Source organism: Sinocyclocheilus anshuiensis, unplaced genomic scaffold (assembly GCF_001515605.1).
Source record: "Sinocyclocheilus anshuiensis isolate Anshui unplaced genomic scaffold, SAMN03320099.WGS_v1.1 scaffold1236, whole genome shotgun sequence".
NCBI lineage: Eukaryota > Metazoa > Chordata > Actinopteri > Cypriniformes > Cyprinidae > Sinocyclocheilus > Sinocyclocheilus anshuiensis.
Genome location: NW_015546096.1, coordinates 472,403 through 490,365, shown reverse-complemented (window position 1 = coordinate 490,365; position 17,963 = coordinate 472,403). Strand labels below are relative to the sequence as shown.

General features: G+C 38.2%; 1 protein-coding gene across 4 annotated transcripts in view; it reads right to left on the bottom strand.

Moving 5' to 3' along the window:
- Window positions 1-17,963, bottom strand: part of LOC107700252 (kelch-like protein 13) — a 66,153-nt gene that overhangs the window by 15,666 nt on the left and 32,524 nt on the right. For 3 of the 4 annotated variants that reach the window (XM_016501856.1, XM_016501857.1, XM_016501854.1), the window contains 4 exons: window positions 8,187-8,331; window positions 5,675-5,807; window positions 2,178-2,374; window positions 1,299-2,094 (listed from right to left, as the gene is read on the bottom strand). In XM_016501856.1, coding sequence (XP_016357342.1) covers window positions 1,299-2,094; window positions 2,178-2,374; window positions 5,675-5,807; window positions 8,187-8,331 — 1,271 coding nt within the window. Of the gene's footprint in view, window positions 1-1,298; window positions 2,095-2,177; window positions 2,375-5,674; window positions 5,808-8,186; window positions 8,332-11,967; window positions 12,040-17,963 lie in introns of all 4 variants that reach the window. The other variant, XM_016501853.1, reaches the window with a different exon arrangement.

Sequence of the window (17,963 nt, the reverse complement as noted above, 5' to 3'; positions counted from 1 at the left end):
TGGTGCCAATCACAACACACACTGGCCCAGCTAACCAATCACAGCACATTTCGTATTTCAGAAGGTGGGCCTTCATTTGATACAGGAACTATTCGAGCCATTCATGCCAGACTGGGGAGAGAGGTGTTGTAATAATGTAAAATATGTGAAAAATTATGTGTTTTTCGAACAACCTAGTATGAGAGCCTATTCTAGTACAACCTCAAAACAAAATCAAGGCTTTGTAAAAGAGCATAATAGGACCCCTTTAAATGCTAAACGAAATAGCCTTTATCACCTCTTAGAATACTATGAAATATGTTGCGTGCCTTATTCTGTGTAAGAAGCCACATTATCTCACTGAAGGATTTATTTCAAACACTCGACTCACGTTATAAAGTGAGTTTGGAGTAAAAACGTTATTAAATGTGGTATTTTCACATGCTTTCAGATGGAGCAGCATTTACTACACAGAGCTGTAGTTCACTGAGAAGCTACGCAAACAGCTGTTATCGCAGAATGATATCTTCGATTTCATTATCGCGCGATTAAATTATCTGCGATAATGAACGCGATATTGCGTAGCTTGTCAGTGAACTATGGCTCTGTGTAGTAAATGTTGCTCCATCTGAAAGCACGTGATGGAGATTTACTACTAATCACAGAACCAGCTTTACTGACAAGATGCGCATGAATATTGCATTCGATTAATCGTGCAGCCCTAATGCATAGAGACATATCTGCACTCTACTCTTTAGAAATTATCTGCTGCTACTTCAGTTACACTGCAATTTTACATTTTTGATAGTGTCATGCTCTCAGCATTCCAAAATTCACATTACAAAACGCAATGGTGACAGCACAAAATGTGTTGATCCTCACTGCACGCAAACGAGTTTTTAATGTAGTCTGGGTTGTAATTTTTATCTTGTGTAATCCATGGTTCTGAAGGTGGAGGTGAAGTCAAGTCCATGTTGGTATCTGCCTAATTATGCTAGCTTCTACATTAGTGACGAAGTATTTTGAGTCACGGCCCACCAGTTGAGAACCACTGACATGATTAGCAACACCCTTTAGTGGGCAGCACTACTGACAAACCAGCTCTCCTTCAGCATAAAGTCAAATCTTTCTATAATTAGGACCAACCAAAAATACCAAGATCTTTTTAGCATTTCAAATTTTTGTTTGCATCCACACATAATTAGCACTGCAAGACACCTATTAATGTTATATTTACAAAACATGCCAACAACTGAAGCACAGCGTGTCCCTTGGAAATCTGTCCCCTGCTGTGACACTTAAATCCCTTGCTGACTCACCCAGCTCTCCTGCAGCGTTTCTCCCACCCACAGCGTATAGATGTCCTTTGAGAGCGCTCAGATGAAAGAAAGTCCTCTTCTCATTCAGACACGCCACCTGAATCCACTTGTTATATCTCGGGTCGTATCGAAACACGGTATCCACAGCTGTTTTTCCTTTCGTGTCATAGTTACTCTGTCCCCCGACCACATACAAAAAGTTCCCGATCACTGCGATCCCGTGCTGGTAGCGCGGGGCGTCCATGGGTGCCAGTGCCTTCCATTCATGTGCTTTCTCGTCAAAAAGTCGCAACTCTTTACTTACAACCAGCTGTTGCCGTAACACGCCCCCTAGCGTCACTAAATGGGTATTGTCTGAACGGATCATAGTTCGTTCCGACTGCATCACTGGCTGCATGTATGGCATCATCTGGTAGTTGCTGGCTTCTAATAAAAGATTAACACAGGTATTGTCCGTACGCATGAAGTCGACAGTCTGTACGTGGTTTATGAGTTCTGTTGGACTCATGAGGGGGAATCGGATATTGCGCATTAGCTTGGCGGCGTATTCCATGCGGCCTTCTTCGTAGCGTAACCAGCGGCATGCAGATTTGAACAGGTCCAGCTCACTGCAGTGTTTTAGACTGTTGGAGGAGAGCACAAACGCTAGACGTTCGAATGGAAGTTTGACAAACTCGCCGGTGCCGAGTAGCGAGGGGAAATTCTTTAGGATAAAGTTGTTGACGTATTTGTCCACCTCTGTGAGGTTGTAGGTGTTGGCGATGCGCCCCACCTCCACGCAGTTGTCCAGTGACACCTAAGAGAGGATAAGAACTGTGTGTTAATACTACAAAGTACATTAGAGCATTCTCATTTGAAATGGTTTGAACAGTGTCCTACCCCAGAAATGAGAAAGACTTTGCAGAAGTCAAGGACAGGCAGGATCTGGAGAAAGCTAGCAGCCTCTAGGGTGTCCTGCAGGTTCTCCATGTTGAGAGAGAGTTTGGCGGTGTAAATGAAGTCTATAATCTTCTTTAGCCCTATTCGATTCACGCCATGCAGCTTTATACACATCAAATCCTGCTCTTTCATTCCACCTGGGGGAAAAAAAGAGAAAGAGTGGAAAAGATGATGGAGGGAGGAGATGAAAGCAAGAAAAAATCAGTGCAAAGAAATATTCAAGCAAAACAGATATAAAAAAGGGGAAAAGCAGATGAAGAGAATGAGAAAGAAAAGAATGGGGGAGGGATTGGCAAAAAACGTTGCAAATTAGCGGATCAAAGGCAGAGAGGGGAGAGTGACAGAAACAATAAGGAGAACGAGAGAAAGAGGAAATAAGAGAGAAGATAAGCGAGTCTCACTGCAAGCTGTCACCAATTCTCTTTACCATGATAATGAGCCACTTATTCAAGTGCCACGTTTGAAATAAATCAAACCACTTTCATTAGTTCAGATGTGATTTCTCAACTATGCTGAGATGGAGAAAGAGAGAAGGAAAGTGAGAGAGAACAAGAGCAAAGGGATAAGCAGAACACAAGGGGAGAATGAAAGAAAGTAATACAGACAGCAATTATGGAAGTCTTGCAGTGCTTAAATGCACATGGCACACATGCATGAGCAGGACTTTGATGGGCTTATAAATACTACTGACCTTTTATAAGATAACAGATACAGCACATTTCTCAGCTACATACTAGGGATGGTAATATTCACAGATTCGCATCAGTGCATCGGCATTAAAGTTAACGATGCGATGCACTGATTTTAAAAAGTATGCACTGGATCCAAGTTGGCATTTGTATTGCGATGCATCATTTCTAACATATATGCATTGGTAAAAAAACTATTTATCTAGATGTGCTATACTTTTATTATTTAGAAAGTGACCAATAATTTGTGACCAATATTTTATATGTAGATTGATTTCTCCTCTCTAAACAGTTTCTCAAGCGCGTTCTCTCATCACCACTGCTGCTACGTGAATATGACATATCACAACACTACGGAGACCGAGGCATTAGAAGTCAGAAGGCACTTGAGTTAATTAATGACTTGCTATCTGTCTGAACGTGATTTGCAAACTATCTGTACCATATTGAATTGCATAGCATCATATTTTTTCCATTGCATTGTATTGCATTGAATCGAATCTAAATCGGATCGCACTGCATCGTAATGGGGTGAATCGTATCACATCGGTAGCTGCTTCATATGTAACTTTAAGTATCGTATCGATGGCTATGCATCAAGATACGTATCGCATCACCCTCAGTTATGGAGATGCACATCCCTACTATATACACATTCCATACACAACCAAAAGACGATCTGTGTGTTTGTGCAGAGTGCAAAATGCACGTCCTGACAATTTAGCACAGCTATTTAGAAGATATTTAATGATTATTGCGACATTATCAGGAACTGAATTTTGAATCAGTTAGATTTGGAGTGCATGGCTAACTGTCTCGATATTGTAGAAATAGAAACCATGCAATCAACAAAATGTCCTGACTAGTTAGGACAAAAAAAAGTAATTTATTCTTGTTATGGCAAAGCTGAATTATCAGCAGTCATTTTCAGATTCATATGGTCATTCAGAAATCATTCTGTGATTGGTGTTCAAGAACGTTTCTTATTATCAATGTCGAAAACAGCGGTGCTACTTAATATTTTTGTGTTTCTATTTTTAAAACAGAAATCTTTTGTAACATTATAAATATTTTTACTCTGCCTTTTGGCCAGTTATTATTTGCTTTTAGAGGAACACATGACTGGAATAGACTTCCGCCAGAGTTAAAGAAGTTATATTACAGGTACTTGTGGTTTCTCTAGAAGGCTGAAAATGTGTTTACTGTTGTAACAAAATTGTGACCATTTGTAGAGATTTTGCAGTTTCTTAATTCTTTTTGTGTTAAAAGAATATTTTGTCTGCTGTTTTCATCGTCTTTAACATCAATCTGCCAAGGGACTACTGATGAAAATTAGCCAATTTGGCTAAATCCGACACATTTTAAATGTTATTTATTATTAATGTGTATTGTCCCTTATTAAATAAATAAACAAACAAATAAACATTTATAATAAGCATATTAATTCTTACTGATCTAAACTTTTGAACGGCAGTGTGTAGTGAATCGCTAAGCAACTAAGTGCTCATAACACCATGGTTTTAATAATTCAACTCTGAATCAATTCTGAATTTTTTTGGACTGATTCAGGATCATGAAGCATCGATAAACCGATTTTCCCCCAGCTCTAGTTAGGAAATGGTGTAAGCCTGCAGAAAGAGGATTCCCTGGGCACACTGCTTCTTTATAATTGTTTTAGTGCTCTCTCATAATAGTTTTGTGTAAAAAATTCATCCGGGATTTGGTAGTATGCAGTATTAAATGGCATAATTATTTAGGGAATAGCTGAACTCAATTCAAATAACGAAATGAAGTCCTTTCCATCGAACAGATTATCTCTGAACATGCTTTCCCAAATAACCCCGAGCAAATCCCTTGCTTTCTTATCTTTTTTCACCTCTCTTGCTTTGTTCTTTCTTCCCAAGAAACAGAGTGCGCTTCTGAGAGAGAGAGAGAGGGCGAGTGAGGGAGGGGGTGAATTGAGGGAGAATCAGGAACATTCTGAGCTCTGAGGGAAGTCTCTGGTGTGACTAAATGAGACTGACATGTTACTGATATTTACATGATTAACAAACTAAAAAAAGGGAAAAAAAGCAAAAGATATAAAGGTCCCCTGAAATGCTTAGAAACACGCAGCGTTACTCTATGTGTTGACGTCATTTTAACTGAAACAGGAAGACAGGGCGGGACATATCAAGCAGCCCCGCCCCTTTTTAAAATAGCCAATAGCGTTCGTTTATATCACAGCTTGGGCTAGAGCCGTTGAGCTCCGTAAAGCCGCATTTGACAGGGTAAGCCAGCCACAATCTCATCCATATTGCTATAAAATATAGCATTCTGTGTAGAATTCAAATAGCTCCGATACATTTTGTGGTAGGTGCCGACTCGCTCATGTGATCCGCTCCATGCTATCATGTCTCTGGACCGGAGCAGAGTGTTCTTCTAAATGCGAATTTTGTCACTGTTTTGGAGCACACTGCCTTATAGATAACCTTAAGACTAACATATTTATACTAACACCCAAAAAAAGTGACAGTACTAAACACAAACAAAAACAATCCAGTATAACTGATTAGTGCATCAACATTGTCTGTTTATTAATAACTTAACTGGAGTCTCTCTTCTCTTTCTCTTCTGTCAAACTTTGACCTCTCGGTCCCAAAACACCTCGTTTTTTTTCTTCTTCTTTCCTTTATCCCTTCCTCACCTGGAAACTTGGCTTCACCTCACCTAATCCTTTTTTATCCCACGTCTTGTTCTCTCACTCACCTGTAAACATGGCTTTAAAGTAGTCGCTGGAGGAGGCCATCATGGCTCGGTGAACAGGAAACGCCTCATCCCCATCTCCCGCCACCAACGTGACATCACACAGCAGACCCTCAATCCTCAACTGGTCAAAACCCTGCGAGACAGAGGGAAGAAAATAAAACAGAGGAAGTGAGATGACTGACAAGCATTTCAGTAATGCACTTAATGAGGAGGAAAGAGATTGACCAAAATGGTCTTGAGATAAAAAAAGAACAAAAAAACACTAAAGCATCTGTTGTTATCACCCATGAAAACAGAGTGTGAATGTTAAGGAGCTGTATCATTACTATGTGTCCCATGAGTGTCATTTCTGAATAAAAGATTGTGGGGTTAATTAATGAACAGGAGGTCAGATGCATGAGGGGACTGCAGCAGAGATGGGCTCCCATGGCACAGACGAGCCATAATTAACAGGACAGAGTCATCGTCCACTTGCACGCACACTCTCCGAGCCGCTGTGTCAGGCTCAATACAGCAGCATGTGCAAAAGCAAATGCCAAGCATGTGATAGGACATGAAATAAGGCACAATCCAATCAGTGCTGCACTCACCGAAATTACACATAAGCTTTTTAAGCGCCAAACACTATACTACACACTCTGAGCTGGAGTTTAACAGACATGCCTCGATAAACGTGGAATAGCCAACAGGCTGTCTTTACCTGCCTCATAACATCAGCGTCTGATAAAATTGAAAACTAAAAGCTTTGCTTGTGCCTCGTTCATAAGTCGCTTTGGATAAAAGCGTCTGCTAAATGTCTAAATGCAAAATGTAGAAGATAACAATGCTGCATCTAATATGACAGTAAAAGCATTTTTTGTTGAGGCGTCTACATTAACAAACACTTTGTGTAAGTGTGTGTGGGCTATATGTTTATTGTGTCACTATGGAATAATTTATATTAAAATAATATTTCAAAAATAATACTTTTTTTTACATTAATATCATTATTATGATGACAATAAAAAATATAAAAAAAAATAGAAAAGGTCTATAACAATTAATTGTGTTGTTTTGTCAGCACAAATTTGCAGCTTTTTTATAAAATGAATGGATGTACAACACAAAACATGTGCTAAAACACACACTAAACCTGGTTCCTCTGCTAAAACTCTCATTCTGTGTATGTTCGGTATGTGAGGACACACAGAGCCTGGGGATAAACATCCAATCAAATGAACTGAGTGCTGTTTCCCAACAAATCACTGGAATGAATCAAATCATTTTTCCAGCGGTTAGTGATATTGCAGGGTGATGAGGGCTGCTGTGCTTTAGGACACATGTGCCATGTGACCGATTCAAATTGAAATTAAGTCATGATCTCAGAGCGGCTGTCTTCAACTTCAGCTTCTTTCAAATATTGTTTATCTGTGGTATTCTGATTTAACAAACTGATTCGATCTTAATAAACTGCCATTTGAAGTTCATTTAAACACAATTCACCTCTAACAGCAGTAGCTGATTTCAGGCTGAATGGCGATCAAGTGATGGATGACAGCTGTCAAGGACATTGTGATAGGAGGAATCAATAGAGTGACCTCATCACGTCAATATAAATTGTCAGTGCTAATGACATCTAGAAATCAAGCAATACATGAATTTGTCTGTGTGTACACGCACATATATACACTCTTATCCCATTGTAAACACACAGTGAACCTACACTACTGTTCAAAAGTTTGGGGCCGATAAGATTTTTCAATGTTTTTAAAAGTCATCTCACCAAGGCTGCATTTATTTGATAAATAACACAGCAAAAAAGTATCTTTTGCAAAAAGATGCTTTTGGGGAAAAAATTTTTTTTGCCCCCCTCACAGACCAGTCTAAGCATATGAAGAGAAGTGTGTGATTTATCAAAAATGTTCCTGTCTGCTGGTCAAAAAACAGAAAAACAAAAAACAAATGTTCTGATAGTGCCACTGTTTGTACGCTGGATATCATTTCGAATTATAATTAATATTAGAAATATGGCCATTATTGCAATGGCTCGCTTAGTTTTAAACTGACATATTATTACATAAAAATAGTCCACTGAAGAGGACATCATGCATCAGAGAGGGTTAAATAAATATGAACAGATGCACACAAACAAAGGGAATCAGGTGACCTTTACTTATTGATCTGTCTGCAATGACTCACCGGCAAATTCCAATTAAATTCTCACCTTTGTTCCCACACAAGCACATGCTGACACTTGTCAGGTGACCCGCAGGTAGGTGCTAATGAAGGTTCTCTTGGACTTCAGGCAGGACTGAGCCCACCACCAATGAGGATGATGATCATAATATTATCATCTTTATGTGTGAACTAAAGCCTGACTGCCAGAAACAGCAGAGATGACCTTCACAGTCTCTTCCAAACACACACACCCACAAACTCTCACGTGTGATATGATGCCGGAATGGCAGATGGTGACACCCCACACACCCGCCCTGACATTTAGTAAGAGACATATGTAATCACACACACTCACCTGTAAAACCACAGAGCTGTGTGTGTTGCTGGTAAAGAAGCGTGTGTTTCCTGTTTTTGAGGCCTGCAAGTGGGAGGAAAGCCCCATTTCACTGCATCCCAGAGACACCTTCATCATCTGAGCATCATCATCTTCCACCAGTGATCTGCCCATCAGAGAAAGAGAGAGAAGAAAGGTTAATATGTGGAAATAACAAGCGTGAGAGGGGGGTACAGTCAGCACTGTGTGAAAAGACCAAACATGTTTTGACTGCAAACTCAATATTGATTCATTAGATTTGAAACAGATGTGGTGCCTCCTGATTCTTCAACACGAGTACAGCACAGAAACCCTCCTCAAAAGATAAACACGTCGCACAGACACATATATACACAACTGAACATTCACAACACAAAACACATATAGAATGGCTGTTTCCCCACTATTACACTGTCAAGATCTCAGAAACGATAGGCTTCTTACTGTAAAGAAGCTAAAACTAATATTCATGAGAAATCTTGTTTTGCCGATTGACAAATAAGACAATTTTTTTTCTGTTTGGGCATGTTAACCTTACATTTTAGGGCACATGTATAAAGAAAAGCATCACGAAACCGAATTAAACTGGTTTATGTTCCTTCAGATGTTGCGGTCAGCTTTCTTGGCCTTTTCTAAGCCTAATGGTGAAAAAGCAACAGTCAGAACATTTTAAGATCAACCACTGCTCTAGATAACAGAGGAACAAAACCAGAGAGACACTTATCTCTTTTGATTTCTTCCTTCTCTTTCTGATATAACTGAAGTGTATATTTAATGTATTTGTGACACCTCAAATTCAAATCTCTCAGAAAAGTGGCACTGGTCACAAAAATTTGTCATTGCGATTTTGTTCCTCACATTTGTGTCACGAGAGAAATGTTTCACATGCATTTCACAACACTGAACTATTAATAGTGCTCTAAAATAAAGGACTGCTTAAAAGTTTGGGGTCAGAATGTTTTTTTTTTTAAAAGAAATTAATACATTTTAGCAAGGATCAAAAGTGACAGTAAAGACATTTTTGATGCTACAAAAGATTTACAAAAGGTTCTTTTGATCCTTCTGTTTAAAGAGTCCTGAAAAAATACATCATGGTTTCCACAAAAATGTAAACAGAACAACTGTTTTTAACATTGATACGATGAAATGTTTCCAAATATTAACAAATAAACATATTAGAATAAATTCTGAAGGATTATTTGACACTTAAGACTGAATTAATGGCTGCTGAAAATTCAGCTTTGTCATCACAGCAATGCATTACATTTTAAAAGGAATAGAAAACAGTTATTTTAAATTGCAATAATATTTCACAATATTACTGTTTTTACTGTACATTTAATCAAATAAATTCAACCTTGGCATTTTGACGTCACTGAGAAAAAATAAAATAAAATACTGAGCCCGAACTTTCGAATGGTAGTGTTTGGATGGTAGACTTGATAAATATTCACCCCCTTTAATGCAATACACATAAATACTCTCTGACATCTTATAAATTAATACACAAGTGTCTGGACAGTCCAACTTCTGGTGAGTCACTACTGTGCCAAAACTGGCCATGAAAAGAGAGAGCGAGAGAGAGAGAGAGAGAGAGAGAGAGAGAGAGAGACAGACTCCTGAAACCGCTCCAAGCAGCTCATAAACTGAAAAGCACAAGTCAAGGGATGGACACAAGAATATTTCCAAGCCAGTGAATATCTATTGGAGTACGATTAAAATGAGTGTAAGAAAGAGACCGCTGGGAGAGACCACCTAGAGACCAATGACAGCTCTGAAGGAGTTACAAGCTTCAGCGCTTGCCCAGGTGTTTTAGCAGAGAGTGGCAAAGAGAAAAGCCACTGTTCAGCAATGTCACATGATGTCTCTGCTACAGTTTGCCAGGATGTGGGAGACACTGAGGACAGCTGGAAGAAGGTTCTGTGGTCTGATGAGAGTAAAATAGATTTTTGGCTATCATGCTAATGTTTGGCACAAGCCATTAAACTGAGTGAGAAAAACACTGCGGTTGCAGCATCATACTTGAGAGACAATTCTGTGTACACCTAGAAGGCTTGAGAGGGTAAAAGGAATACAGCAAAATACAAAGTAATCCTGAAGGAAAACCTGAGAGCCTACAAGATACCTGTGATGGAGGATTTATCCTCCAGGAAAACAACAACCTCAAAATAAAGCTAAATAAAGATGAACAGGAATGTCTTAAAGGGGTCATATGATGCGATTTCAATTTTTACTTCCTCTTTGAAGTGTTACAAGCTCTTGGTGCATAAAGAAAATCTGTAAACCGGGACACGGCCTGACAGTATGGTACGTAACATTTCGGTCACACGCTTGAGGTATTCGGCCAATCACAACGCACTGGATAGCTGGCCAATCACAGCACACCTCGCTTTTCAGACCGATGAGCTTTGTAAAAATCGATGCGTTTCAGAAAGGAGGGGCATAGAGGAGAAACAATAATGTACGGTATGTGGAAAATAATGTGTTTTTTGAACTTTAAACCGCATAAACACATTTTATTACACCAAATACACAAAATAATGTTCTTTTTAGCAACATCATATCACCCCTTTAAAAACACACACAACGTCCAATGGAGGGGGGTGAATACTTTTTACAGATACTATATAATTCACCATATTTTAGGTTCTGGAGAAGACAAATTCAAGATAAAGTTTGATGGCAAGTTGTCACTTACATAAAAGCTGTTAAGAGAGACAGCTGTCTTTGACAAAATCAAAGACAAAGTAATTTGAATTCACAACACTCTAATATCAATTTCATCAGTGATGGGTCATACTATTGTTTTTGCAATTTAATTTAAACCTTTCAGTGCTACAGTTCCCAATAAAGTTGCCAGCCAACTGGCTGAGTTTTATTTACTTACTGAAGCTAATTTGTTTTCGCAATTGGTGCTTGGCGAGTGTTAATTCTGGACCCTGTAAGCATATAAAATGATGAATAATTAAAAAGGCCTCATAATAAGCACTTACTGGTACTCTAACAGTAGCTAAGCAAAGATGGCCTCTAAAGCTTCTAATGTTTTATGAATGAGGCCACGGGACAGGGCTTCAATGATCAACCCAGCACTATGACACCTATTTCTTCCCCTCACAGCTTCAAGCTTCATGGTTTTAACAAGGATATCTAACCAGGATATACAACCAGGATGTATCACCCTTTTATCCGGATTTACACTGTCTTGGATAAATGGAATGTGGGTCAGGGGTTTTGGGATCAATCATGCTGTAGCACAAACTCTGGAGGTATGGGTTAACAAGACGAAAGAAAAACAGTATTGTCATTGTGATACTAATGTCACGATACAGAAACAATACACTGGTAGCACTTATTTTCCATTTCAAAGCATTGACTATTGAAAACTACATTACTCATAATTCTGTGAAGAAATCTCCACTAATCAGAGATTTCAATAATAATAATAATTTTTAGCGCCCAACACCAAAGATCACAGCACCAAAACCACTGAAAAAGTAGACGGGCACTGTTGCACTCTTTTGCAACCAAAAATGATAATATGTACTGTGTATCATGACCCAAGTATCAACATAGAATGGTGATGAAGGAACATAGATGATTCCCAGTTCAACTGAGCTCTAGAGGAAGGGTCAAGCAGGTCAGGGAGTCACTACTAGACAACGAACAATTGGTCAAATTAAAGGATTAACAAAAAAAAGAGACGTCAAAAATGGCAGGCACGGTCACATGACACAGATCACAGGCAAGCTGATTGGTGCATTACCCTGTCAGGTGATAGGCTGGAGATGCAGCAAGCAGAGAGTGGGTGGTCCACACCACAAACGAATGCCGGTGGCTGCCAAAAACAACGAGAGATATAGCATCACTAAATACACGCACATTCCCAGAAAACACGCAAACACACACGGCACGAAGCGTACACTGCACAGACACACAAATGACAAGTGTCAATCGACAAACTCAAGAACAGGACAGACAGAGAGCGAGAAATCACGAGGGTATTCATTCAATTAAGCAGTTTAGATTGATCTGAGCCTATAAATTACTGACAAATTAAATGATAATTGTAGTGAAGCAAATCGGCTTGATGAAGACAACTTGACACGAAATGGCAAAGCATGACACACACACCTGACTCTGCTGATGGGATCAAGATGAGACATGACAAAGACACGCACAAACCTTTATCCACTAAAGAAAGATGGGTTTAATGATCTAACAACTAAACTCACACTACGCACTAACCATTCACAACATGTGATGGAGAAAGACAATGACAGATGTTTAGTGAAGAGAGAATGAGACAAAAGGCGGTAATGCAGAAAGAGTAAAAGAGAGAGAGAGACATAGAGAGAGAACAAGGGCAAGCAAAAGAGCATTAGCTTAACAGCATTCTTTAATAGTTCTGTATTATGGAGAACAGGAAGAACAGAGCTGAACGAGACAGGAGAATAGCTGGCCTGTCTCTCTCTCTCACACACACACACACACACACACACACACACACACACGCACTCACGTACACACACACACACGCACACGCGCACACACTTCTGCTCTCTTTTTCTCCTGATTCAGATCATATCTCTGCAAATCAGTTCAGTCACCCTGGGCATTCACTCCTTAGAGAGGAGAATTAGAAACCCACCTGAGGTCTGTCTGATAATGACACATCAAACATTAACAAATGAGAGAGCGAGGGAGCGATATGATGGGTTTGATATTATAAAATGTGTTTTTGCAGCTAAATATAACTGGCATTCTGTTGTGCCCTTTCTAGATCATTCTTCCTAAAAAGACATAGTGAAGGACGACTTTAAATCTAGGACAAAAGGCTTGAGGGAGGGAACATATACATGCTGTTAGAGGAACCACAGATTCAAGACTTCAAGTTTTGATGTTCAAACTGGAGCAATGCAAGATCAAGGTGTCGATTTTGTCGATTAAAGGAAAGGGTTACAGGAACTTTCCAGGAACAGCTTAAGCTCTTTCAGCTGTATCCACGTGATGTTGTCAGTTACCTCAGGATATCATGTCAACTCTCCCCCTCAGGTTATAAAAACAGGAAAAGCAGTAATGCACTTACAATGGAAGTCTTTTATGCACAGCAAGGGTGCATTTATTTGCTCATATACAGAAAAAAAAAGGAATATTATTACAATTTAAAATAACACTTAAAATATATTTTAAAATTTAACTTATTCCTGTGATGGCAAAGCTGAATTTACTCCAGTCTTCAGTCATGGTCCTTCAGAAATCATTTTAATATGCTGACGTGGTGCTCAAAGTTAAAAACAGTTGTGCTGCTTAATATTTTGCTTAGCATTCTTTGATGAACAAAGTTCAAAGAACAGCATTTATTTGAATATAATTTTTTGTAACAATGACATGTAAATGTGTTTACTGTCACTTGATCAATGTAATGTGTCCTTGCTGAAATTGAATTCAAAGCTGAATTGTCCCTTTGTGGTGGGACTACTTTTCTAAGTGAATGAACATCGGATTACACATTACTGATGTCATTTTGTCGATGAATAACGTGACTAATGTGCCACTCATTATTTCATCATCCAGTGTAGGAGCGTGTGTGTGGCTTCACACTACTGGTATGAAAGTGCATGTAAGGACGGAGTAATTTGTAGGCAGAAATGTATGTGGGGTTAATTTTTTTGTTTTAATGCATATTGAAATTCCAGAAAAATCCTCCAGATTTCATGCCAGGGTGTGCATGACTCACATGGCGATTCGCTCGGTGACACACACAAACAGATTTATCCCCACTATAATGAGGAGATTGGAGTGTTGATTGAAAGGGTGAGGATACAGAGACAGCAAGAGCTCAGATACTGACAGATTAAGCATGAAACAAAGAGATCAAACGAGCACATCATGTTACAAGACAGACAATTCTGTTCAAAACTGGGGAGGAAAAAAACAATACAGTCCAAATGATACACATGAAGAGGATGGTGCTACAGCAAAATACATTTCAAAAGTAAATATTTCCAATAACCATGCTCTATTTTTGTAGTCAAATTCATAAATTGCTCTCCATTGGAAAAAGTATCGAAAATAGTCAGTCATGAAAAAATTAACAAGATTTTTTTTTTTAACTTCTCCAAATAAGTGACCCCCATCATAAGCCCTAAGGCTAATTATCCATAGTATAGAATAATGTGGCAATATAATGCAATTTACTTTATAGATACTAAACTGAATTGAGAAATGTATGCAAATAAATTAAAGTACACTGACGTTTTTTGCCATACAATGTTTTTATATTGTTAGAAAAATTAAATAAAGGTAAATTAGCACAAAAAACACATTTGATCAATTTAATGCATCTTTGCTGAAAGTATTTTTTCAAAGCCCTTTGTATTGTTTTTAACAAATATATCTGATGTATTTTCCTAATATTCTATTCCAGGCCTAACAATGCATATTACATCATAAAAAAATGCAGTGATTTAATTTTATAGATAATTTTCAATCTGAATTGAGGAATCTACTGTATGTAAATAAATAGAAGTATCGCAATATTGCTTTTTTGCCATATAAATGGTTTATATCATTAGAGGAAAAAATGCCTTAACTAAAACATACATTAATAAATAAAAATCAGCTCAATATTACCCTTTTATGGAAACTTTCTGACACCTGTGAATGTCTGATGACAGAACGGTAAGGTTGAATTCAGATCAGTGTAAAGACAGCTGAAGTCACAGTTACTAAATAGTACCATACAGCACAAATGTCACGCAATAAACAAAAACAACCTAACAACGTATCCAAGCGGGAAAAACTGAGATCCCTGCAGCTCAACATTTCTCACTTAATTTTCCAGACTATAAACAAGCATCTCACATGCCATTTTACATTGTGCATAAAGGACCCTTATGGATGAGTGTGTGCTGAAGCGTACCCAGTGCATTTGTTTGTGCTTGTGTTTCCACTGACTCCCATAATGTTGCACAGACCTTTCTGTAGTCAAATAATGCGTTATGTTGTTTCCATTAGTTATTGAGAGAAACCAGCAACATCCATCTCTTTGCATCTTTTTGAAGTTAGCGTGAAATCAAAAGGTCTTTTATCCAACTGTGGTGACAAATCTTTGATTCAAACACGATTATATGATGCTAATTACAGTGGAACTTCAGAGTATCCGCTCTGGACTTGACCAAGGGCTGCTCACCATTTCTTCATCAATGTGACTTAAATCTGAATCTGTAACACTTCAATCATTTTTTTAAAGAAACAATATGCTTATTATTTGCAAAACGACTCTGCATTTGCAGCATGGCTTTGGTAAACATGAGGCCCGACTCAATGGAGCACGTGGTGCTGCTTTTATGTCATCACGTGACCACTTAGGGACGACTCAGCAGCTGCTGCAATTATGAATTGTTCCGACCTTAAACTGGGTTCAAAGGAGTTATGCTTTATTTTTTATCACACATGCAGGGAGATGAACACAAGCCATCTGCAGCAGAAGTTCTGCATCTGTTTTACAATCAGAATCAGAAATGATCATCTATTCAGTTTTTGTGAAGCTTTGCGAAGGAGTGAGTGGCTCAAGGTTATAAATTATGGATTTATAAATATTACAACCTTATGAAATAAACAGACTGAGAAGAAAATATATCAGCATTACTGCATTTACACATAACATTTGAAAACACTACTAAAAAAATACAATGCTAATTGAACTTCAAGAAAGTTCCTGGATCTGAGTTGATCACACAGTAAACTAAAGCTAAAAAGAAGAAAGTATTGAGAGGCTTTTTCCATTTTTTTCTGCTTCATATTTTGCACTACATTTCTTCCATTTCCATTCCTCTACTTCACCTTCACACATTTTAGTCTTCCCAAACATCCTCAACCACATCACCTACATCATTCCTCTTTCCTTCTTCGATCTCATTCTCTTCATCTTTCATACTCTCCTCATCGCTTTTTTCTATCCCATTTCTTCCTCTCTCCAACCCTCTTCTGTGGTGATCTTGAGGTGAAAATTAAATTCCTGCCTTTCCTCTCTGATGCATTATGATTAAACCATTGTGAATAAAGATGGATACATACAAAAAGAGTGATAGTAGGTCAGAAAGTGAAAATGTGACAAATCAGCTGCCTTCCCTCTTCTGCCAGGTTAATGTCAGAGGAAGTGTAGACTCATTACTTGATGAATACAGTTTTGAAATTATGTATGGTGTGCATGTCACATTAGTTCAGAGGCAGCAGTGAAGGTGTGGGAGTACAACTACCTTAAGAAATCATAAGGAAAGGAACTTTACGTCTCCTGACTGGCAAGAACATGAGTGAGATTTACCAAACAACACGCTGCTGCAGAACTGACTTATTCAATATAATCCAATTAATACAAATAACATGCAGCGCCCAAAATTAACACTTACCAAGTGCCAAATGAAAGTAAAAATTGCCTTTGGGATTGGGAGTTACTCACCAGTTGGCTGGTAGCTTTAATAAGAACTGCAGGGTCCAAAATTAACTTTAACTCACCGGCCAATAGCAGGGAGATTGTGTGCCATAAACATTGCCTAACAGTTACGAAACAGTATGTTGCATTATTTTTGTAATTTTTCTTTTGTGTCATGACAATATTTTTATTTATTTTACTTTCTTTTTTTTTTTTAAACATATGAGACAAATGGCACATTGTGACAGGTGCAGTTTCACTAGAAACGGTCTCATCTCTTATAAGAGTTACCCAGTGACCTACACTGTTTGGCACACACATGCAAGGCATTAAACTAAGTTTGGAGTCGGTATGATTTGTTATGTATGTATTTATTTATTTATTTTAAGAAGTCTCTTATGCTCACCAAGGCTGCATTTATTTAATCAAAAATACAGTAAAAATATTATAAACTACGGACACTGAAGTGCAGGCACTTGTAGCAAATGTAGCACTGCCAGTTGCTGTTGGAGATTCTTAGTCCTCCTTTCCATTCTTTCAATCGCTTTACGTATATGTCGACTTTCCATGTCCATTATTGTGAAACCCGCGAGACACAACAAAAACACAGCTCCGATCACAGCGTCCTCCATCCTCCTGTTGTTAATGTTGTTCTTCTTTGTTTCTGTTGTTGAACGCCGCGCACAAATGACGCCGCTGTCGACCGGCTTACGTCACTTCTTAGTACACACTGTCAGTGCGAATGCAACCCTTTAAATGGTACTGGGAAATAGTTTGCGCAAAATCGTCCCAGTACTTTAGTACTGTCCATTTAGTTCTGGAACTAAAGCGGTGTGAAAGGCCCTTATTACTATAATTTAAAATAACTGTTTTCTAGTTTAATATATTTCAAAGTGCAATTTATTCATGTGATGGCAGCTGAATTTATCATCATCATTACTCCAGACGTCAGTGTCACATGATCCTTCAGAAATCATTCTAATATGCTGATTTGGTGCTCAAAAAACATTTCTTATTATTATCAATGTTAAAAACAGTTGTGCTGCTTAATATCTTTGTGAAAACTGTGATTTTATTTTTCTCCAGGAGAAAAATTTGATGAACAGAAAGTTGATGAACCGATGAACAAAATTATATTCATTGATGAATAAAAAAACAGCATTTAATTGAAACATATATCCTTATATCGCTATATCCTTTGCAACAAATGTCTTTACGGTCACTTTTTATTATTATTTAATGCATCCTTATTCAACAAAAGTACCTCAAACTGACCTCAAACTTTTGAATTGAGGTATATATATATATATATATATATATATATA